At 43.5% G+C, this 24,714-nt stretch overlaps 1 protein-coding gene across 1 annotated transcript; it reads right to left on the reverse strand.

The window, feature by feature from the left end:
* Nucleotides 1–1,066: 1,066 nt before the first annotated feature.
* On the reverse strand, nucleotides 1,067–17,337 carry PPP1R32 (protein phosphatase 1 regulatory subunit 32). The gene is made up of 14 exons (XM_033157144.1): nucleotides 17,060–17,337; nucleotides 14,142–14,259; nucleotides 13,426–13,579; nucleotides 11,429–11,557; nucleotides 9,012–9,075; nucleotides 5,074–5,162; nucleotides 3,892–3,951; nucleotides 3,716–3,788; nucleotides 3,226–3,253; nucleotides 2,962–3,061; nucleotides 2,757–2,851; nucleotides 2,243–2,407; nucleotides 2,030–2,117; nucleotides 1,067–1,217 (listed from the first exon to the last, which is right to left on the reverse strand). Exons 1-13 carry the CDS (start codon nucleotides 17,247–17,249, stop codon nucleotides 2,030–2,032), a joined length of 1,353 nt encoding a protein of 450 aa, XP_033013035.1. The 5' UTR covers nucleotides 17,250–17,337; the 3' UTR covers nucleotides 1,067–1,217.
* Nucleotides 17,338–24,714: the final 7,377 nt, after the last annotated feature.

A 24,714-nucleotide genomic window follows, 5' to 3' on the forward strand; every position in this document is an offset into this window, starting at 1 on the left:
CAGAGCTGAAATGGTGTGCATTGCACCTGAAGGAAAAGAGAAATCAAGGTGTCAGTTCCATGCTGAAAAGGGGAAGGGAGACTGCATTCATGTAACGGGGGGGGGGGGGGTAGTGTGTGTGTGTGTTTTTTGTCTTTACTATTTCTGGCCACAGGAGAAATACGCTTTTCATGTGGGTCACACAATTACAGGATACAGGGAATTCCAGCTCTGCATGCACCTCCCACTACTTCACACCATACAATACTGCCCAACTGTGTGAATGTTTATTGCACAATGCATGAAGGAAGCCGTATCCTACTAGCTATGTAGGTGGGTGAATTTGTGTTTCACAGTACAAGGACATATGGGAACCCTTACTATATGATGTTATATCACACCCTGCAGGGGACAAAAGATCCTACTGTTTCTGTGTTCTGTGTGTGTGTGTGTGTGTGTGTGTGTGTGTGTGTTTCTAACTCTATACCACGATCAGAAAGATAAAATATATTTGCTGCCACAAGGCAAATATTAACTAGCATGCTGAGAACAACATGCTAGTGGTACTGGTATGGGGACATTGTACCAGATACGGCATTAAATGAGTCCGCTTGCAGTCTCAGTAGAGTGACACACAACCTTTATTACACTATAGTTGTTGGGAACTGAAGAAATCCAGTGTACACATAGCAGGGTTGTTGGAAGAGTGCAACAGAAAGATGTCCTAGGTGTATATGAAGGAGATGTTTGTGCTTTTGCAACACAAGACATTGTGTTTCAAGGTCACAACATTCACCCACCCACTGTATTAGTGGAATATTTATACCATATAAACAGACAAGTGCTGAGAAGTTTGGAAGTTGAAGAATAAATGTGGTTCCTAGTTCAGAGCATCCATCTGTTTTGACCTGCCTTACATCTGGCACCTGCACATGAGGCCTCACTGTGATCATTCCACCCCAACCCTTCTGTTTCTTCAATCTTCACCAGACTCTTCAGGAAAGTCATATCCATCTCTGCTTCCAGAGATATATCCATTTATCTATCCATTTAGATACTGTGCCAGTTCCATTAAACATACCAGCAATATATTGTTTGAATTTATTTAAAACTATACAACCTTTAACAGTAAAATATGAATGATGTGACAGCGCTATCACTGTTGCTCCTTCCTTAGCATGTGGGATTTTGTTCTGAGGCCCAAAGATATCAGTGTGGGGTCCAGTTTGGAACTGAGGCTGTAAAGAGGCAGAAAGACTAAAATCAATCACTAACAGTCTAAGCTTTAATGTTGGATGTGTGTGTGTACGGCATAGAGGTTTTAGTTACAATCAAGCAGTATACCAATTTTGTTGAATAAATAGCCTTAACAGGATGGAAGGTTAATGTTGAAAGGCAAAGAGAATGGAAGTGAAAAATGTCCGCATTGGACTTCCCCAGTAAAATTAACCCATGGCAAATTCCCAGGACATTTCTGCGTATGAAAAAAGTGCAGCTGGTTCTATGAAATTTTACTTTTCAGAGAAGAAAAAAGTGCTGGAGTTGTCTGTATGTATTCCTGGAATTCATCCGTAAAACCGTAAGTGTTTCCAGTCTGTCACTATTTTCAGGTGGGTTCCAATCATATACCAGAAAATTCAGATTGCATGCTTATAGTTGATTGGGAGGTCTTGCACAAGAAACCTGCTTCCCCAAAAGATCAGACATTTTGCAATATGAAAAGTGATGAGGGAAAATGTTCTGGAAACTGGGATAACAGTTGCTTGGATGCAATGTCATCTAACCTCTCCATGAACACCAGAGTGAATGCTCATTAAATAGTCAATGTTTACTAATCTCCCTGCAAACAAATCAGAATGAGTGCCCAATAAAAAGGCCGTCTAGTTTGATTAAACCTGAGAAGCTCTAGACTCCAGTTTCCAAACAGTGGCCAAATCAAATAAAAACAAAGCATAACACACAATATTGCCCTTTTGACTCTGCAGGTACCTCTCAGATGCTTGATACTGCCAGCCTACTGTCCAATGATACAATGGGTTATGTCACTTACTTAGTTGGGCACAGTCGTCTGATGGAGAGCAGCAAAGCGGCGGTCATGGGGAGAATCACGATAGAATGGATCAACTGTTGTAATTGTCCTGAAATGTAGGAGGGGAAAGAGTTACAAAAGAAAGGTCAGTTGGGGAAAACAGAGAGGACTGAAAGAGGAATCATACAGTAAAGGAAGGTCAGAGAAGAATAGCTACAACAAATCCAAGGTTACCTGCCAACATGAGGATGGATAGTCCTCAAGGTCTCTGTGGCATTGGGGTCAGTGCCTAAGTCAGTGGCATGGTTATTAGTAGCAAAACCACCAGGCTGCTGTGGCTGGATCCCTCCTCGTGTCCAGCCTTCCCTATCTACTCCCTTTGGAATGTTTTCATAAAACCTGATTGAGAGAAAGGATGAATTATTCCACATGTAGTTGAACTCACCTGCTGCCTCCCTTCTCTCTCAAACAAAACCAGGTGTGTGTGTATATATCCTGCAAACAATGCACTTCTACAAATAATTGTTTCAGTACACACCATACAAACAGTAGACCCAACAGCTGCACAAACCTTTGCTGTCCCAGTACTCCCACAATGCATTCTCTAAAGCCCCTGCATGAAAAATACCTGAAGGATAAAGGACCTGCAAGGCTTTAATGCAGATAGGAGAATGGTACCTTAACAACAAGACATAGCCTGGGAATGTTACTTCTCCCAACACAGGTGGCCAACCAGTGTCAAACTTACTTGGAGTTATAGCTAGTCAGGAATCTGTTGGGCTGATCTGGATCATGTGCAGGTGTCACATATTTAAGGTTATTGAGGCTGAATCCTGTTGGTTCCTGCATAGAGAGGTCCATGAAAAGAGTAAGGGTCTAGTACCATAATAGCAGAGCAAAGTGCCCAACAGATTATGAAGACGTAAGGCCTTGAGACTGTAGTTCAGGCATACCTTGTGACCCACTTGTTCCCGACCTAGAAGATTGTTCTGTGTCTGAGGTTGATGCTGAAGCCCTTGGAACTGAGAATGGCTCAGGGGACCTGGTGCCTCTACATCTGGTTGAACCGTCTGTGGAGATTGAAGGTCATGAGTGAAGGAGCCATTGTGGGCAGTGGAGGCTGGTCCATTAGGGCCCCACCAACCTTGCCTGCCTTCTCACAATCAGCCCATGGGGCGGCTGTGACTGTCAGCTTCTTCCTCCTTTGTCTCAGCCTGCCTGTCATTGGCTCTTGACTACCACCTACTGTTGGCCTCCTGGCCTTCCTCCCCACCAGTCCCAAGAGGCCCCAGCCACCACAGGTTGTAGGAGTTACTGAAGAAAGGGGGGCAACAAGGAAGACTGGGATCAAAATGAGGAAGATAGTCTGTGAGTAAGATAGCTCACGGATGGTAGTAAGAGGAACAAGCAGAGACTCGGGGGAGGCTTCTGTTTGTGGAGTCTGGCGGTGGAAGACAAATCCCAGAGAAAGCAAGAAAAGGGCCTAAAGAACAAAGGCAGATAGAAAAATAGGCCATGGCAGGCAAAGAGACATGAAAATGTAGATAAAAGGAAATAAGAGGGCTGGCAGGGAAAGAGTGACAGAGACTTCTAGAGAGAGCAGTGAAGGGAGATGGTGTAAGTAGGGAAAGCAGTTGGCAGAGGGAATGTACTAAAGGAAGCAGGACAGGTATTCTGGTGACAAGGGAGTGTCACTTACTGGGGTACGACCAAGATTCTGCCGACTGAATCCAGATCCCCTCTCAGAACCCTTTGACAGGACTGGTAGGAACTCATCACCCTGTCGGGGGGGAGGGGGACATATTAGCAGTGAGTACATCACATGCAAACAGCCAAGAAAGGATAATGCAGAAAGGGAAGAATGGCACAAATGGTCTCCTTACATGTGGAAAGGAAGATGGCAGATAATCTGTCTTGGTAATGCTGACTCCTGGAGCGCTGCACTGCAAAGCAGAAGACAAGTACTGAGACTCATAAAGAGGAAAGTAGACAAGAGGAAGTACCGGTTCCATTACAGCTTCTACTTGGGAGCAGGCAAGCCTGTCTTAGGAGCAACTAGTTTAGCCTTCCAAGATACTGTGCTGGATGGGACCGGTAGGAGTTTTTATCCAAAGCATCTGGAAGGCACCAGGTTGGGAAGGGTTGAACTAGTGGTATTTTGTCCTTAATTGCATGGAATCATATTCCTGCTATAGTGAAACTGCAAGGACCCATGGGCTGCACTTGAACATTTGTGGCTAAATGTACACAGAAACTAGATTTGCTTTTGCCTTTGACCTCACTTAAAAACAAAGTACCCACAGACCAACAAAGTACCCACAGACCAAGACTCCGGTACAGGAAAAGTGGAACCTGTAACAAAATATTGCAGGGTATAATGCTCTTGTTCCAGGTTCTTACTAGCCAGTGATCCCCTTTTCCAGGACACTTCATTCCATTTCTCCCACCCTCAACATCAAGCATTCCATGCCCACTGAGCACGCTCAGTCTTCTTGGTGCTTTAGGTTTCTGGAAAACCTGGATGTTCTTCCAAGCCTGCTAGTACCTCTTTTTGGTATGTGCTTGGTGCCTTTTTGGCTACATAAGAATAGGCACTATCACATCATATGAATATATGAAGAGCCCTGCTGGATCAGGTCAACAGCTCATCTAGTAGGACATCCTGTTCTCACAGTGGCCAACCAGGTGCCTGTGGGGAGCTCACAAAGAGGACATGAGTGCAACAGCACTCTTCCCACCAGTGATTTCCATCAACAGCCATTCAGAGCCATACTGCCCCCAACAGTGGAGGTAGAACGAAGTTGTGGTTAATAGTCACTTATAGCCCCATCCTCTGTGAATTTGCCTAGCCTTTTAAAGCCATCCACGTTTGCACCCATCGCTACTTCTCGTGCGGGCAAATTTCATAGTGAGGAGCCCAGGGGTCAGGAGAGATCGATCCACTGTTCAAACTAACAAGCAATTTGACTAGAGAAGGAGCACCATATTCCACTGGGCTCTGCAAGTTAATGCTTAATGTGACCCTCAGCGAGAACAGCAGCATATACAGAGTTTACTGGAGAAACCTGAGGTTTGTCTATAATGGGGTTAGCCAGGCAGCCTTCAGTAAAACCAGTCTCTTCTTTGGCTCCAATTGTTTTCTTCTGCAGGAAATCTGCATGGGAGAGAGAGAGGTGAAGTGATAACATGAGGAAAAGGAGCACACTGAAAAAGAAGGCAGAAGACTTCTGTGAATAGCAGTGGTGACACAACAGTACAAAAATTAGACAGCAAACTGTTGGCTGAGGGAGGCAGAGGGCATGGGTAAGATAAGTGGTGAAAAGGTGAGAGCTGTATCTTACCCCTGATATTTAGCACCAAGCATAAAAAGGTGTGTCAAACTAATAATTCCACACTCTGACCTGCAGAAACATATTTAGCAATTCCATCTCTCCAGAGAACAACTCACATCTCCTTTCCCTGCATTATATTGCACTTTCCGACTGTGCTACCAGCCAGACTACTGCACCACATACATTCCCGCTCTTCTTCTTGTAGTGTCTGTTTTTCCTTGCCCATGTGGCCACAACTATTCCTTTCCCGTGCATAAAGCTTATGCATAACATCCATGCAATAGAACTTGTTGCATAAAAGCTGAGTGGAATCCCTGATACTGGAAGCAAGTTGAGGGCGGGTGTCAGTCATTCACAGGTTCTACATGCCAATACTGTAATCGCTGGGCTAATGGAGGTGACCAAGTGTTGTTTGTGACTGAAGGGGCAATTTCCCATTGTGTAATCTTGTGTTTTACCCATGTCTAAAGGGCTGTGCACTGTGCTGGCTGTGCTAGAAGATCTGATCCTATCTGAGGGAGCCCTACCAAATGTGGCTGAAGATTTACTGTGGCTGTGAATTACTTTCAGCCCACTATGCAGAGAGCCTTGCACATTATGTGTGGCAAAGCGGGTGGACTGGGTTCAGTGATGTCCCTGCTGTCACTGTATGTTGACTGCAGTTTTCTAAAGTCCAAGCATTAGAAAGAAATGCTAATATAGCAATTTTGGCAGCCACTCCCCCCACCCCAGCAACACTGTTGATGGACTACGCTGAAATGGCAAGGATGACCGTGAAGATCAGACACCAAGATGATAAAAAAAGTTAATGGGAAAAATATATAGAATATCTTAAAGACAACTGTAGATACTTTAAAAAGTTAGCAGGATTGTTATAACACTTATAATGTAACATGATTTAAGGTAAAAAAGGAGATAAAATGGATTGGAAAAATTTAATTAGATGCTCCCCCCCCAAAAAAAATAGGGGGAAAGTGGGGGGGGGAGTCCAATTCTAAGTAATCCCAGAAGCATAGAAATTGAAACTGATGTGACTGTATAAGAATATTGTTTAAAAGATGAAAATAAAATATTAAAAGAACAAACACTGTGGGATGGGCAGGGTAGGATCAATTATTATCATTATCATTATTACCAGGGTTTTTTCCAGCTGAAACTCACAGGAACTGAGTTCCAGCACTCTCAGGTGGGACACCATTGCCATTCTAAGAGAACAAGGGAGGCGTTCATGGTGAGTTCCAGCCCCTCTTTCTCTACAAAAATAGCACTGATTATTACCCACCAATCACTATGACATTTGCCAATGACATGCCCACACTGCCCATGCATGAAAGGCAAGCTGCATGTTGACTGATGCCTTTCATCCATGGGTACCGTGGGAGCATCAGTGGCGAATTTCATAGTGGTTGGTGGGCAGTTGCAGCATTTCTGTGAGAGTGGCAGCCCTGCTAAATCAACCTCAAGGCCCATCTAGTCCAGCATCTGTTTCTCACAGCAGCCAACCTGATACCTCTGGAAAGCTCACAAACAGGACAGGAGGGAAATAGCTTCCTCCTGCTGTTCCCTAGTGGCTGCCATTCAGAGACACACTTCCTTTGCTCCTGGAGGTAATATATAGCCTTCGTGAATATAGTAACCACTGAGAGCCTTATCATCTGTTGAGAGTCTTATCCTCCGCAGTTTATAATGACTCAATACATACAGTAATCTCACAATACTCAGAATTCAGTGGGGCTTACTCCCGGGTTAGTGGGGTTACAATTTCAGCCTCACTCTTTTCTCTAAAATGCACATACCTACACAGTGGTACCTCGGGTTAAGAACTTAATTTGTTCCAGAGGTCCGTTCTTAACCTGAAACTGTTCTTAACCTGAAGCACCACTTTAGCTAATGGGGCCTCCCGATGCCGCTGCGCCGCCAGAGCACGATTTCTGTTCTTATCCTGAAGCAAAGTTCTTAACCTGAAGCGTTATTTCTGGGTTAGCAGAGTATGTAACCTGAAGCGCCTGTAACCTGAAGCGTCTATAACCTGAGGTACCACTGTATTATGAAGTAATCTAATGTAGCAAGTGATGGTGACCACTATAGAAAATATGGTGATGCCTATATTTTGTCCAATATCAGAGGCAGTATGGCGCTGAATACCAGTTACTGGGGATCACAAATGGGAGAGTGCTACTCATGTTAGTTCAGCCAGTTGGGCAAGGTTGTGGATTTGAGCCCCATGTTGGGCAAAAGATTCCTGCATTGCAGGGGTTGGAGTCCCTTCCAGCTCTGCAGTTCTGTGATTCTATGTTCTGGCTGTGAGCTTCCCAGTGGTATCTAGTAGGCTGTGCTGGAATGGAAAGGGCTTTGGTCAGATTCAGCACAGCTGTTACAAAAATGAAAATCTGCAACAGACTAGAAAGAAGGACTCTGAACTGCAAAATTCCAAAGCAAAAATCTGAAGTGTACAGAAACATTCTTTCAGAGAGCTGCATCGATTTTTCACTGCCACCTTCAATGTGAATTTATTTTCAGACATGAGAGTGATTTGTGCATTTATATCTTGCACATGAAATGTGACAAGCTGTCCCAAGAATTCCAAGTTACACTTCCATTATAAAATCTCTAACCTCCACCCCCCCAAATTGCAGAAGATGACTTAAATGTCAACATCCCCACAGGAACATTTTTAGAAAAAAGGCAAAAAACAAAAACCCCAATTTACATTTTAATCTAAAAATTTCTAAAGACTGTGGGTGGCAATATTGATATGTGCAGCCTTTTTTAAAAAAAGAATTCAGCTGGGAGTTATTTGTGATTTGGATCTAGTCCAGACTACTACTTTAACTTCCTAAATATGGATTTAAGAGAATTTTAAATTCACAGAACATGGAGATGAAAATGACATATTGAAGCATTACATAAATACAGAATAAGAAAACTGGACAAGAATATATCTCAGGATGCTACCTTTGTGAAAGTTGTTCTATATTATATATGGTCTATTTCTAATAGTAAAGTAACAATTTAATGCAGATCTAAGGACACTTAATTTTCTAGTAGATGGTGACCAGCTTCTTTGAATCAAACTGAATCTGTTTCTCGTGTTCCCTTTTTGTTTAAAGACTGCCTATCTTTTGAAAACCATACTGTGCCTGGATACAAAATCAAACATCTAGACTGAACAAACACAAGTGGCTTCTTAACAGAACCATGGACTTCAAGTATCCTTAGAGCAAGGATGAAGAACCTGTAGCCCTCCAGTTGTTAGACTCCAACTCCCATCAGTCCCAGACAGAATAGCCAAAAGTCAGACCGATGTGAATTGTAGTCTGATGGCATCTGGAGGGCCCCAGGTAAGTGTATTGTTTACTTAGATGATACATGTGTGCTTAGTCATGGGCATAACTCACCCGTCATTACATCCCTGAAAAATGTCACATAAGAAAGACAAGGAGCATTTATCACTTTGAAAAGTGATGTCTGGCTGCCTTAATACCCCCTTCTAAACCAATGGTGGGGAACCTTTGGCCCTCCAAATGTTGTTTAATGACAACTCCCATGATGCCTGACCACGATATTGGCAGGTTGATTGCTATCAATAAGCAGACAGCTTCCTTTCTTATGAGCGGAGTATCAATACTGTGCAAGAGGATGGAGCTCTGTCAGCTATGAAGAACAATTACCTGGTTGTCCTGGAATGTTGAAGCGGTACTTTGAGTTGTACTCTGTGGACATGTAGTGAGGTCCCTACAAATATGCAAACAGCAGTGGAGAGTAAGACCAAATGCTCCAGATGGAGTCTCCTACTTGCCCTGCCAGTAGGGTTTCCAATGCACTGTTCCACATCCATCCTACTTCTCTGTTTAAAGGCAGACCAATTATTCCCGGGGTTACAGTTCTCAGCTTTCTGAAGTTATCTTGCTCTCTCCCATGACTTTATCATTTATCCTTATGCCTGGAACTCCCACCTCTCTCACCTCCTGCAAACCCTTCCTCAAAGCCCAGGTTTTCTGGGAAGCATTTGGCACAACCCCCTGCTCCCCATACACTACTGTAACTAAGACTAAGCAGGCACAATTGGAATAATCTCATATTCTTCCCGTGTCTTCCTGTAGCGCCATTTCCCTCCACGTGGTCTATTCTGCCCCCCATATGCCAATTTCTACATTTTAAGCAGTGATGTAGGGAAACTGGGGGTACAAAACTTCCCAGCCTCTTTCAGCCAATGAAGTACCCGGGTAATTGACACAATCCTTCTTGCTCTGACTAGTAAACGAGGTGATAACAAGGCTTTCAAGCTTTACTACCATTTGTGACAGATTAGCATTGGAGAAGTCAGAGGATAAGGAAAATAATCAAGGAGAGACTTTTCTTTGGTGGGGTTCCTGTGCTGCCCTAGCAGTTTGAATAGCAAGTGGTTTTTGTGTGTGTGTGTATGTGTGTTTGGGGGGGGGTTGCATTTCTAATTAAAAACTAAAGGTTGCATTTACAAGTTGAACGGGGCTAGTGCCCCACCCATCCTGCCACTGCCACTAGTGTAGCGGTGATGGCAGCGACAGCAGCAGCGACAAGATCTTGTGCAATCTCACAAAAATCAACTTCATGCAGTCTGCAATATCCCGCAAGAGCGCCACAAGATCTCATCGGAACCCACCACCATCTCTGATGCGTTGTGGGCACCACTGCACAACCTAAGGGAGGCTTTGGCAGGGGAGGTTTCAGTGATAGGGTGGCACCTTCCTGTTTCCCTTCAGGCAGCAAAACACCCCTAAATTCAACCTATGCATCCAGTATAAGAATTACTGAGTTCAATGGAGCTTACTGCAGGTAACTGTGTGTCAGATTGAAGTCATGCTGTGTGGCTGATCAGGGATGTGAACCCAGGTTTAACCAGCCAAATTCTAACATGTTAACCAATATGCCAGGTATCTTCAACCTTTTCAGTACCCAGGACCCACTTTTAATCCAAACTTGCATTTGGGGACCCATTTCTTAAATTTCTAACATATGTTTGCATGGTAGCAGTGCTCCTGTTAAGACCCACTTTTAATCAGGCCATGACCCATGAATGGGTCCCGACCCACCAGGTAAAGGACCAGTGTGCTATACCATCCCTTGTCAATTCGCTATTCTAGGACTGCATTTTATTCTGTCACACTTCCCCCCCCTCTCCCATACATACCACCTTAGGATGACATCACACTTGTTCATAGCTCAATGATTGAAATGTTGAGTGATGACTTGTAGGTATGAAACAACCTTCAAAGACTGCAGCTGGAGCTTTCCTATTAGCTCACATCACCACAGACAATACTTTTCTATAGAGGCAATTCACACCTTCTGGTACAAGTCATCAAGCAAGGAGACAGGCATATGTGAATCAAGCTTTAGATCAGGAGTGAAAATGGGGACTATGGGGATAAAATCAGATCAGTTCCTATTTGGAAAGGTACTTGGTTTTGCAGTAACCCAGGAAAGTCAAGCTTTTCCTGCCAATACTTTCACTGTATGCTAAAATATTGGTTTTCAACAGGTTTGCTGTGAGCAGCAGTGCAACCACAATTTAAAAAATATTTTCCCCCCATTGCGGATTATGAGGACACGAGCAGGGAAAGTCATGCATAAAGTGGAAACTCTCCTTTTTATTTTACTGCATCTGGTGGTGGATATAAGAGCCAAACCTAGGACCCTGGTTTCCACACTTGCCAACCAGATGCTTATGAGAAGCCCATCACCAGGACCTGAGTGCAACAGCACTCTCTCTATTTGTGATTCCCAGCAACTGGTATTAAGAGGCATACTGTCTCTGATAAGTGAGGTAGTACATAGCCATCAGGACTGGTAGCAGCCATTGACAGCCTTATCCTCCATGGTTTTTTTCTAATCTTTTGAGGCTGTCCAATTTGGCAGTCATCGCTATATCTTATACAGTAGGAGCAAGTTCAATAGCTTACGCACTGTGTGAAGAAGCCAGACCTTCTGCTTCATTAGCTGGCCCTGAGTTCTAATGAAAACTCCCCTTTATACCTCTTCTGTGATCAGGTACTGCCTAAGCTACAGTCCAATGAGGAAGGGCCCATTGAACCAGCAGTTGACTCACATGTCTGGCATGTTCCGCATCGACAGAACCTCTTCCATACAACTTGTGCAGGTCAGGGGTATGTTTAGGCTCCAACCCTGTTATAGCTTGGGCTCCCTGGTCCGCTGTGTCAAAATGGACTTTCTTGACCTGCAAAATGAAGCCCAGCTTGCAACTTGGAAAGTTAAGTACCGGATATGAATACCACAAATACCAGAACTGAAGTGATGCTGTTCAGGGTTGAGAAGGGAGGGGAAAGAACAGTCAAAAGAGAGCAGGAAAATGCATATATAACATCTTGTATCTGTCCCCTTCTCAGAAGTGGTAGGGAGTCATCATCTTCATGACTGAGCCCTTGATCACAGCTCTAATTAAAACATTAGGAAGTCAATGAGGTCAGTCAGTGAAGCTACAAGGCTTCATACTCCCATATCTCATTCATTTCTTCTTTTTCCTATACACTCCAAACAAAATAATGAGAATTTCAGCTTATGTGTTTCCAACAGAATAAAGGTTTTAATTTTTCCTGTGGCAGTGGATGCTTTGAAAAACATATTACAGTGTTTTGTTTTGTTTTCTGAAAGCTCACAATATAGAAGGCAAATCAAAAGAGAGACACTTTGCTTTTAGTATTCACACAACTGTAAAGCAATTCTGAAATTATACAGGAACCGGGTTTGGCAAATACTAGGGCTCAGTCCTACTGCACACTTCCCAAGTCTCAATCCCTCACATAGCCAAACTGTTCTCAACACAGTGTCTGGGTTTAAAAAGAAGCGATCCTTGTTCATATGCCTCTTTTCTACTACAACATGTTCCACTTGGTATATAATCTAGGTCACAATCATATTGGCATGCACACACACACACACATACATCATCATCAGCTCTCCTTAGCTCCATCCTGCTCTTAATTAGAACAATTCATTAATGAGTCCCAGTCCTTTAGGTGCAGAACTGCCAACTGGACATTATTTTACTGATATGTCTAGTAAAAGCATATTCTGGTAGGTAAACAATATATAGGCTTCTGAAAACCCCACTAATCTGTCTCAACAAAACCCTAGGCTATCAAGTTTCACCCATGATTACTAGTCTATGTAGCAAGCCTCATATGTGACTCAGGAATGTCCACTCTGACTCTTAAAGGCTATGAATGGATCATTAATACTAATGTACATTATTTACTCCTGCCCCATAACCATCCATATTCCAAACCTTAACTTACTTACGTGGTGCCTTTATCTATAAATGTATCACATTACAGCACAATTTTATGGGCATTTACTCAGGAGCAAGTTCTACTGTGTTTAATGGGGCTAGTAAGCATATTTAAACTGAACGGAGTGTGACTTAATTCTGAACACCAGCATTTATGGGATTGCACTGCACCTACTAACTTCTTTCTGGCTTCTTGTACCATCAAAAATGTGACTCCTCTTCACATCTTGTATTTCTGAAGCTCTCTTCATTTTGAATCCTCATATACACTTGCCAGATCACATCAGTTTATGCATCCTGGCTTTTGTGTTTTGCCCTGCATCACAGTAGATTCTCTTAGATCTCATGGATATATATAGAGAAACCTGGGAATGGAATGACTGCTAAATGCTCAGATTTTGTCCCCCACACATGCACTGCCACAGTTTTGTGCTAGATGTATCGGATTGAAATTTACAACACAGGTGATTCATGTATGCATTATCAGTTATGGTAACTATCAGGCACATGGCCCCTTTAAGAGAAAAAGCAATGACCCAGGATGCAGGCTCTTGGAGAGCTGACTCAGAAGGACGGAGAAGCTGCTCGGATCAAGGCCTTGCCACTTGCTAGGTGGATGTCAGACTTTGAGCAGCCTCATTGCTGAAGCTCCAAGCTCCAGCCTTCCTGAACTGAAGAAACAGCCCAAGCCATTATTAATGGCACTAGGTGATAGTTTTGGTACATTACAAGCATGTTCAATAGCACAACAATCCACAACACAGAGGCAAATCCTAGGTTTGGGATACTGTACTTACCTCTTTAGTGGTGGGGAAAGAAAGAGGTTTTTCTCGGACATACCCACTCCCTGGCTGGTACACACTCCAGGGAAGAGGATATTTCCCATCTGGGAGCTCAAGAGGCTGGAAGTGCTTGGTTGTTGTCGACTCATAATTGTCCTGAAGGAGCTTCCTGGTTTTGGAGAAAAGAGTAAGCATGAGAGACATACACAGCATCTGAACTTAAGAGAGACACTGAATTTTAATCAGGTTATGTTTAGGCATGTTAGAATTGTGCTCTAAAGACAGCCATGCTTTCTATCTCCTAAAATGAGGCATTAGTCCAGGCATCCCAAAAGATCACTGTCTTTGGCCCTTCCCGTCACCCACACTGCATTCATTATGGATACTATGGTGAAGTGCCAAATGCAAATTGCCTTGCCATAGACTTTGTTATTGTGCTTTGAGGGAGCACAAGTAAAGCAAATGCAAGCATGTCACTGACTCAGAGGTGACATGAGCATTGTGAGGATGTGATTATGTTTCACAGCTTTCCCCAATCTGGTACCCCCCAAAATGCTCTGGGCTACAGCTCCCACCTGCCAGAGCCAGCACAGCCAATCATCAAGGGTGGTAAGAGCTGGAGCCCAAAACATCTGGAGGGCAGCGGGTTGGGTGGTATGCAAACCACAAGACAGTTTCCCTGTTCTGAACCATTCCAGTTAATTTCCACAGAGTATACGACCAATACCTACCCCACAGTTGGATTATCTAATTTGTCTAGGCTTGGCTTGTAGTGGACAACGGGACGGTAATTGGTTTTATATCCTGCTCCAGAGTGGATGCTAGTCCGAGGACGAAACCCTGCTTGACCTGGCAAAGGAAAGGGAGACAATGGCAGATTTGTATTGCCTATTTATATATTCACTTACTTACTGCATTTATAAAGCACTGGTTTCCCACTGCACACTCAATACAGTTTACAATATAAAATAATAACTATCTAATTGTCGATTCAGGTAGGTAGCCATATTGGTCTGATGCAGGGGGGGGGATTGTCCAGTAGCACCTTATAGATCAGCTAAATTTGTTCTGGTATAAGCTTTTGTGTGCATGCACCAGAACAAACTTAGTTGGTCTGTAAGGTGCTAATGGACATTTTTTTTTTCCTAATTATCATGACACAGAAGGAAAGAGAGATGGGGAAGGGAAAGGAAAACCAAGCAAATTTGAGTACATGGGGTCATGAAGAGTCGGACACGACTAAACGAATAAACAAAAAAAAACCTCTTGCCTGTTTGGAGCAAGGTGTTACATAATGTTCAGGTGAGATGATCACTACAGCAGAGGAGCGGAGGAGCTACATGGCAGTTGACCCCAACCAAATCAAGAGAGATCCCTTTGGAGCAGCTGCAAATAGCGGCTGTTCCAGGAGGTCAGGAGCCAAATGGTAGTTTGTCTCAGCTAGGCTGATAAAGGGGTCCTCACCTTTCCCCCTAATGCACCAGGTATGATGGCTCCAGATGGAAGCTACTCTGGTAGGAAAAAAGGCAAATGGAAATTGGTGCAAGCCAAGCTGATGGAGGGGGCCTCACTGCCATTTCTCTCTCTGCAAAAGCCACTGCAAGAATCAATTCTGGAGGATGGAATTGATGGAAGCTTCATGCTGGTTAGAAGGTGGGAAGGGGTGGGGCTTCTCCAATAACATTCTTGTAACCTTTGGTGCTTTGGCCTATGATAATATCTAAGCTTCAAATTGGGGCTGGGTAACTGGTGGCTCTCCAGACCTTGCTGGACTACAACTCCCATGATCCCTAAATATTGACCATGCAAACTGGAGCTGATAGGAGCCCAACATCATCTGAAGGGCACAGGTACCTCAGCCCTGGCTGTGGTAAGGGGTTCTTACATGATATGTGTCTAACTCGAGGCATCCCTGTTACATGTGTACCTAGCGCATGCATATCTACAGTGTTGTCAAATTGGGGCATGATGCTGATGTAGTAGGAAGCAGCAGCAATAGTGGAACATGGATGGGCCCGACTCAAGTGATGCTTCTTTTTTCAACAGGGGCATGTTTCCAGGCGTGGAAGAAGCCTCCTCACTACCCGGGGCAGTGAACGGAGGCACCCCCTGGGGGCGGGGCGTTGTGACGTTGCGTTGTGACGTCACGACGCAACGTCTGGACGGAATGTGCATCAGTGGCTCGTGGGGCTGCCACGCGTGAAAAGCAGCACGGCCTTACACCCGCCGCTCGCGCTCAGCCTTATGCCCCATAGCGGTGCTGGCGGGCGGGCCCCGGGCAGGCCGCGGGGTGCAGCGGCCTCACTCTGTGGCTTGCTTGCAGGCCGCCGAGCAGGTTTGCGGGGCAGGGTGGGGCTGGCCCAAGTGTCACCCCCCCTCCCCTGGAACACAGGGCGCCCCGCCCCCTATGCCCCGCCCTCGCTACACCTCTGCATGTTTCACTGTTTCCAGCTGAGTTAAAGTAGGAGATTACAGCACTGCAGACACTGCCTATAACAGAAGGCAAGCAGCTTGGCAACCAGGCAGGGACAAAGCACTTTGAAATAAAGAACGCAACCTCTGCATAGCTATGCCTGGTAGAAAAGTTATATCTCAGGTGAATTGCACTCCAAACAATTCTTGAGATGCATGGGATGCAGCAGCATAAGCAAACTGCCTAGAAAACCCCATTGAGCTCAGTGGCTCCCTGAGCAAACATGTTTAGAACTGAGTTGTTTGTTCTGGGTGCATTAAGATGCAACACTCTAAAGGGCTTCTTGCTTGCACACAGCCACAGTTACGGTAGTACCTTCCAATGCTTGCAGCAAACTTTTCATCCAAACAGGCAACCTATGGTTTGTGCTTGCTTGAAAACCAGGATCAGACAAGCCTTGCATTTCAGTTCATTGTAGTCTGCTACTTAATTTATTTTTTTGAAATCATTTTTATTTGATTTTACGAATGCAAATTAATTACAATGCCAAATACATATCCATAAAAAGAGATTTCTCTGAATCTTGCGACTTCCTGCCATCCCCTCCATGGGTCCTAATGTCAAAAATCCCAACTGCATATTATTTCATAGTCTTATGTCTTATATCTATCCATATTGTTCATAATATTTGTTACATTACAAGTGGGGTTAAAATCCTGCTAATGTTTTCATCTGCTTACAGTGGTCTCCTAAATAAATTATAAACTTTTCCCATTCTTTCTTGGATTTCTTGTCTTTTGGTCTCTGAGTTTCCCGGTCAGTTTTGCCATTTCAGCAGAGTCTCACAGCTTAGTTTGCTAGTCCTCTCTGGTAGGAACTCTTTCTTCTTTCCATCTGTGGGCTAGTAGCATCTGTGCTGCTGTTGTCACATACATTAAAAGTCTTCTGTTCCTTTGGAATGTCAGTACCTATAATTCCTAATAAAAAGGCTTCTGGTTTTTTTAACAAAAGTTTTCAATTTATTTTGCATGGGTTCCCAACAATCAAGGATCAAAAGTTACTAAATGTGGCACATGATGGGAGCTTGAATCTCATTCTTGCAACACCAAACCAGGGATTGGGGTTATGCCTGAACAGCCTACCATCCTTTTGCATGGTTAACCCTTTCCTTTGTTTGATATGACCAAACTAGCAACAGATAAGATAAATCCCTTCCCTTATCAAAGATGTCCTTACCATAAGCTGTGCCATAGCTGGTACAGTAGAATTTCATGGGGTCCATACACCCACCAGAGCTAGTTTTTACATAGGGAGAAACAACCCCCAGGGGGAGACGACCCATCTTCTCTGAAGAAACAGAGGTGGATTTACTGATGAAAGGTTTCCCTGGAGGAATAGAAATGGAAGATGATTGACCACTAATCATTCTGGATAGCAGGAATGCTGCTCAGCCTCTGGACAAAGAAATTAGTCTGACTTGAAGCAACTGTTCATCTCCATTGTGTGCATGTCTCCTTAGAAACAGTGAGGTCACACCCACAGCATTGTGATGTCACAGACTAAGGGTTTTTAAAGGGGGCTAATGATACAAACCAGGCCATTCGTGGTCTTAAGACATCAGGGACGGGTCTTAAACGCTCCTTATTGGTTGCTGGTGCACTGTGGCTCAAGTGAAGCAATAGAATCAACACATTCCACAAAAATGGAGATACCAGAATATACCATTTTACCTGAAGATTGTAAAAATATTCAACCTTGCTATTCTGTTCCAATTGGCAAGTAAGGCACACTCAGGGAAATCCCTACTGAAATGGAGGGGAACCACACAAGAGATGGGTGGCACTTTTCCTTTTTATAGAGGCTTCTAGAGAAAAGCTTCCAGAAGGATTTGAAACACTGAAGATCAGGTTAAATGTTCAGGGCTCTCCCAGTACTGGGTGTGGGCGTCCTTCTATGAATCAGGAACCAATTCGTATGATAGTCCCTACCCCATGCTGTAGCACATGGATTCTGCACACTCCACACAAAGCACTAGCTAATCTGTACCCCCCCACACACAATTTCTGCCTGTGCTTTTTCTAGAACTCTTCTATTGCATCTTTCTTGCTGTTCTTCTGCCATCAGTATATGAGTGCTTGTGGTGCATTGTAGCACTGCACTATTATCAACATGTTTTCAATCTATCCACCTCACATTTACAATAACCTCTGAGTGGGAAATTGTTATGCTCCATATTCATTTCCAAACCTCCATTTTGTGTCCATTGGTGAGCAGCTGTGAGGAACCACTTTTTCTTATTTTTCCTTCATAATTTCAACTGCTTTGTTGGGAAGTACCACAGAGAACTTTCCATTTAAATTTTCTCCACCCTCCACCCTCCCAACACACCTGAAGTTCTATACGTGTCTTGACAAAATAAATGGCACCTGTTAATAGGTCAGTTGAGAGACCACCTTACTCCTTATATACTCAGATTATTGTGTTCTGCAGGAGTCTCCCTCGAGTTCCAAAGATCTTAGAATCCCAGTCAACAGCAGCTCAGAGGAAGGCTTTCAGTGTTGCTGCCCTTGTTCTGTAGAACAGCATTTCTGTCAATATTTGGCAGAGGCCACTTTTGCACTTTCCAGAAAAAAATGAAAATATGTTTGCTTTGTTGGGGAAATTTCTCACAGACAATTTAACCAAGCTTTCCCAGCTGGCTGAAGAGGCCTCTCCGCCTTAGATTTAAAAGCAACATGAATGAATACCCATCTCTAGTTTTTTTGTGTTTTTTTTTGCATTGTTAGTTTTAAAAGCAATTTTTAGCTGTTTTTATTGTATACTGCATTGCAAGAGGTTGGACTCGAAGACCCTTGGGGTTCCTTCCAACTCTATGGAAATCCAACACACATTTACAGCACATTCTTTCCCCCAAGGATTCCTGGGAACTGTAGTTCTTTATGGGTGAAATGCACCTCCATGAAATGGAAACTACAGTTCCCAGGATTCTTTAAGGGAAGCCATGTCTTTAAAGACATGGTGTGCATTTACCCTAAATCATTTTGACACACACACATGTAGGTGATTCATAAGTAAGTAAGTAAGTAAGTAACTTCCTGGCATGTGGCAAAGCATAGCTTCCACTTGGGCGGGGGAGGGAGGTTCTAACCATCTTCTGCATCTGGCAGCCACGACCAGAAGCTCCACTACTTGGCCAGTCCTGCAGCATCTCACCCACGTGGTGAGGCTCTCCTCCTTGGAGAAAGGCAGGGAGAAGGTGGAGACGCCGACAACAACAACAACAAAATGTTGCAGATTATGCCTCCTGCTTCGAGATATAGCATATACACAGTTTTATTGTGCTTTTGCATGGGTCGTATTAGGTTTCGTGTACTGTCTTGATTGGGGGGCGGGGAATGGGATAGAAAATTACTTACATTGCCATTCACTGACCCTTTTGTCAGGGACACTGACGCTGAGATTTTTACCTTCTTAATAAGTCATGTGTCTAGGACACATGCCTTTTTACCATAAGAACTGCAAAATTATTAACAGTGGTTACAGACTATTCTGCCCATCTGTCTAGTCTGGCTGCTGGCTCCCATGTGGGAAGCCAGGAAACAGGACAGGTGTGCAATAGGCCCCCCTCCTGCCATCATTCCCCAGCCACTCATATTCAGAACCATCCTACCTCTGATCCTGAAGACAGGATATAGCCATCAGGACTAGATGCCAATGACAGCCTTATCCTCCGTGAATTTATTTAATTTCCTTTTAAAACCATCAAAGTGAGCAGCTATCACTTTGCCTTTTGGTAGTGAATCCCATAGTTTAACAACACACAGTTTGAAAAAATACTCCATTTTCAGAATTAAGAGTCCCCAAATGCCAGGACGATTCCTTGTAAAGCTTATATTGGCTGCCCCTTTCCTGAGCCTTTCCCCGCTCTTCTGTATCCTTTTTTTGGGCAAGGCAACCAAAACTGCACATTGTATTTTAAAGTGTGGACACAACACATATTTGTATGAAGATGTTTCCTTTCGTAACAATGCAAACACGGAATTAATATTTTCACACAGCTGTCTCACACTGGGTCAACATTTGCACTGAGCATTTCCTGGTTGGTCACCATCAGCTCAGACCCCCCAACAGCATATAGGATCTTTTGGCCCCAATGTGCATCACTTTACAAATAGGTGGTCGTTGTTGTGCTTGGAGTTGGACCTCAGAGACCAGGCTTGAAAACCCTGCTCAGCCATTAAGCTGACTGGGAGCCACAGCCTCAGAGTCTAACCTACCACACAGGGTTGCCGGGGATAAAATGGGGAGGAATTGATCCATGTACACTATCCTGAGCTCCTTAAGTGGAAATATGGTATATAAATGGAATAAATAAATGTACTGATTTTGCCATTTTTATGCCTATTCAGCCAGTTCCACTTGGAATCCCATTTTGTTTCTATTGACCTGAATAATTTGAAGGTGTCAGAAAATATCCATCATTGTAGGAAACATTGCTGTACACACCAGACACGTGCATACACATATCTGGGAACCCAGCAAGAGAAACTAAATGCGTACGTATGTCCTTACATAGGGTTGTGCAGCGAGTAAAGACCACCATATGACCACATCTAAACAGATTCTCCAAAAACAGCAATTGCCCCTTACCTTGTCGTTTTTCTAAGCATTAATATTTCCAAATCTTCTGAGCACAGAAAAAGGGGGGGGACTATTTAACTTAGGTACAGAAGCATAGATCAGGGTCAGACCATATTTTGTGTCCAAAAGGTCCAAAGTTCAGTCTCTGGTAGCTCCAACCAAAAAGGTCTTTAAAATTGCATAGTTGGGGGAAACCATTGGCTAGTCACTTCCAGTCAGAAAGTACTGAGCCAGTGCAGTGCAAGGGAGACCAAAGGACACTGCAGAAAAGTTTGTGAGACAACATGCTTCTTCCTCACGCAAAGCTAAATCCACCATGGACAGCAGCCTGCGGCCACCACCCCATTTCGCCTCATGAGGATGGCATTGTCCTTACCTGTCCCAACCAAGCGAGGCACTGCTTGCTGGCTGATGGTAGCAAGCAGAACTTGGTGACGTCCAAGAAGAACAAACCATTCATTTATTTAAGGAACTGAAGTTGGGAACCTGACGGTCGAATGCAGAAAGCTGAAGTCTAGCAGCATGTAACCTAGCAACCAGCACCTAGCAACTAGCTCGACAACATTGCTCTCCTTCCAATGGCCTTATAGTTCAAAGGGTATTGGGAGCGACTGCAGGGGCCCTGGGCACACATGCCAAATACATGAAATGGTTCTGATTATTTGGATTCCTAAATATAGCCCTCAAGGGTTTGAGATCTGTGCGTTTCCTGAGCCATTTTCCCATTGTATTCAAGTCGAGCTACTAGGTAGGAGCTGGGGAGGTATGTAGCAGTTGAACAAGGAAGAGTCACCAGATCAGTGCTGCCACTGCTCCCATGTCCGTAAAACATAGAACAGTACCAAGTGGGCAGAAAGGAACATGTGTAAGGCTATGTGCCTACTAAATGTCTGCAGTCAAAGCTGTGCAGTGTAATTCAGGTGTAACTTTAGATGTCCGGCACACGCCGCTTGAGGATTTAAGCCTTCACCACCATTATCCCACCTCCCAATGTTCTGCATTTGTATCTGCGAAATAATTTTGAAGTGTTATTGAAAAGTCTCAGCAGTATGAATTGTGGGTTTCAGATAGCTCAGTTTCGGTGCTGTGTGAATCTGTTGCCTACGTAGGACTAAAATAAGTGTATTTGTGTTATATTTTACTCACGTCATTGAATGTGGCATTGCTTGACACAGAATCTCTGCAATCTGAACTTTGACACGGAATAGAAATCTCCGAGCATACAAAATTAAAGATATGTAAGTTACACATCACTTTTGATCAAGCCTGCATGTGAATATTCAGTACTGAGCAAACATCAACATGCTTATAATGACACCATGTGGTAGTTTAAAGGTAATGCCATAGACTAGGTGGCTGCAAAGAAACATGTAACCTTAAGCATGACTTTTAACGTTATGTGTGATAAGGGGGGGGGGGCAACTCTAGGAGGGCCAAGCTGTATTTCAAATTGTCACACAGCTAGAGTTTTAATAGGATTTTTTATATAAAAGTACATGACATAAACCATGTTCTGTAGAAACCCCTGGGTGTCTGAAAGTGTTATTTATATGATTATTGAACAAGTCACTGCTGGCCAGAAGAAGAAAAAAATCTTAGACCAATTTCAAACACCTGTTTTGAAAATACTCGACTCCCAGTAAATGACTGAAAAGTGGAAAAGAGCCTAACAGGGTTGGACATGTCACACAGTACTGTTTTCTTTTTTTGCACAATCAACTTATAAAAATAGAATAGTGAAAGTTCATTCAGCTAGGAATGCTGGTAGCTGATTGGGCGAAAAAAGGAAATGTAAGCAGCAGCCACCCACTGAATACACGGTGTATGTTTATGAAAATTTATGAACAGAGACATAGGCTGATCTATTTGCTTTTTTATTTTTAAGTATTTCACATAAAATTTTCAAATGGAAGGGTAGTAGTCCCCTTTAGAATAATTAATTTATAGTGAAGAACCTTGCTTTGTCAGCAAATGGCACACATTTTTGTGTTGTGGGAAATGATGCTATTGTAAGTTAAATTCTACTTTCGGCTTCTTTTGTTCTCATTTGGCTTTCTATGTCAAGAACTGCCCTGTGATCTTTGAATGAAAGGTAGTATAAAAATGTAATCAATCATAGAATCAGAGATGGAGGGGGCCCAAGGGTCATCTAGTCCAACCCCCTGCAATGCATATATCTCAGCTAAAGCACCCATGACAGATGGCCATCCAATCTCTGTTTAAAAACCTCCAAGGAAGGAGAGCCCACCACCTCTCACGGGAGTCTGTTTCACTGCCAAACAGCTCTTACTGCCAGAAAGGTTTTTCCCCGAATGTTTAGTTGGAGATATTAATTCATTTAATATATGTACTTCTATATTAAACTTTGTTTTAATATAGTGGGTGGGGGGAGACAGTGTGAGTATTCACTAACTGCCAAACTCATCAAATTACAACAACTACAAAGGACAGACAGTATCCATTTAATGCAGCAGCTGCCACTATATCAGATGTTAGCAAATGAGGGAAGAAGAGTGAAATGATAGACTAACAAGGATGGCTGAGTACCCAGGAGTCACAGACTATAAAAGATAGGGTCAGCGGGGGAGGACATGTGCCACTGGTTTTCGCTGACAAGTCGCAGCTAAAACCTTGAGTCCAAAGTTGGATTAAGGTAGTCGGGGACACGGGCGCAATTCCCAACATATGACTCTTCTCCCCCCCCAAAAAAAAAATCACATGAAATAACGTACCACCGAATAGGGGCTGCCATCCACTCTGTGAAGGAATTAGGCCCCTCCATGCATCCACTGTCACCGAATAGCAGTAATTACATCTGCCTGTTGCCAATGATGGAAGAGAAGGAATGTAGGGCCACTCCACTGGGACAGCTGAGAGATCGGTAACTTTTGGTGCCTCCTCTCTTTGCATTTTCCCATCCCAGCTGGTCATTAAAGCAACTTGAAAACATGGATTTGAACCAGAGTTCAAAGAGCTCCCTCCATTTCGTTTTGTGTCATGTATTTTTAGATTGTAAGGCTGGTGACATATACTGTGATTTTAATGATTTGTAAGATGCTCTGCAAGCCTTTTTGGGCTGAACAGTGGGATTAAAAAAATCTTTAAATAAATAATAAACACACTGCCAAGGACATACACAAGGGCAATATGCAAGGACCACATCTTCCATATGCAGCTTGTTAATGTTGGCCTCATTGATCTACTGAAGATGTCCTAACAAACAGCACCAATATGTACAAGTTCTGGTGGAGCCTTCAACTTGAGGTCTCAAAATTCCTGCAAAAATATTTGTGGCTAAGAGCAAGAATAAAGTCTCCTAGGCTAGGGACACAGGAGTTGTAGCAAATGGAAAAAGGCAGTAGCAAATGCAACCTATCAAGCAGAATGGAAGTGATGGGCACATCCAACAATGCATAGGCTGACATAGCTGAAAACTGGTAAGTATATCCAGGACAAAGCTGCACTTGCGGGGAGGCCTGAGGCAACCCCATTGCTGTCATGTGACTGCATGGAGTCAGATGACTGCACCAACTCCAGCAATTGGCTTTACGAATGTATCCTCAGCATCTAAGATGTCCAGTAATAAATTACTTATATGGGGTTGCTATCCACTCATTATTGAAAATACACTATAGAAATACACTATAGACTTCCACAAATCTATGATTCTCAATCATTTGTTCACCTTTTGGACAGAATCGTACAATACAGAAATCTGCCCAGGAACCCTGGAACTGAGCAGAATATAAAATAATACTAGTCGTACCTTGGAAGTCAAACAGAATCCGTTCTGGAAGTCCGTTCAACTTCTGAAATGTTCCGACTTCCAAAGCGCGGCTACTGATTGGCTTCAGGAAGCTCCTGCAGCCAATCAGAAGCCGCAAAAGCCCCGTCAGATGTTCGGCTTCCAAAAGAACATTCAAAAACCGGAACACTCACTTCCAGTTTTCAATCGTTTGGGAGCCAGAACGTTCGACTCTCAAGGCGTTCAGGAGCTGAGGTACAACTGTAATTTGTTACGTGTAATTTAACAACCATGTGCATTTCTCAATGAACCAGAACACACAACAATGCCTTTTGTTTTTATCAATAACCCTGCAGTCCTATACCAGTAGGATTGCCAAAGTGCATTCTGAGTCAGAAAAGGTACCCTGTCAACACTTCTATACCTGTCTTCTCAGAAGTAAGTTGCATTGAATTTAATGGGAGCTATAACCAAGTATCTAAGGGGCAATTAGTCTTCAAGGAAA

This window comes from Lacerta agilis, chromosome 1, assembly GCF_009819535.1.
Source record: "Lacerta agilis isolate rLacAgi1 chromosome 1, rLacAgi1.pri, whole genome shotgun sequence".
In the NCBI taxonomy this organism is placed as follows: domain Eukaryota; kingdom Metazoa; phylum Chordata; class Lepidosauria; order Squamata; family Lacertidae; genus Lacerta; species Lacerta agilis.

Bases quoted from the DNA above. Each gene is read 5' to 3' on its own strand.
- PPP1R32 (XM_033157144.1), bottom strand. From the start codon at position 17,249: ATGATTAGTGGTCAATCATCTTCCATTTCTATTCCTCCAGGGAAACCT. The intron at 5,163-9,011 runs GTAATTGTTCTT...TCTCCCATGCAG, and splicing joins CAACATTCCAGGACAACCAG to ATTTCCTGCAGAAGAAAACA. The intron at 3,062-3,225 runs CAGGCTGAGACA...TCAACCAGATGT, and splicing joins AGTCAAGAGCCAATGACAGG to AGAGGCACCAGGTCCCCTGA.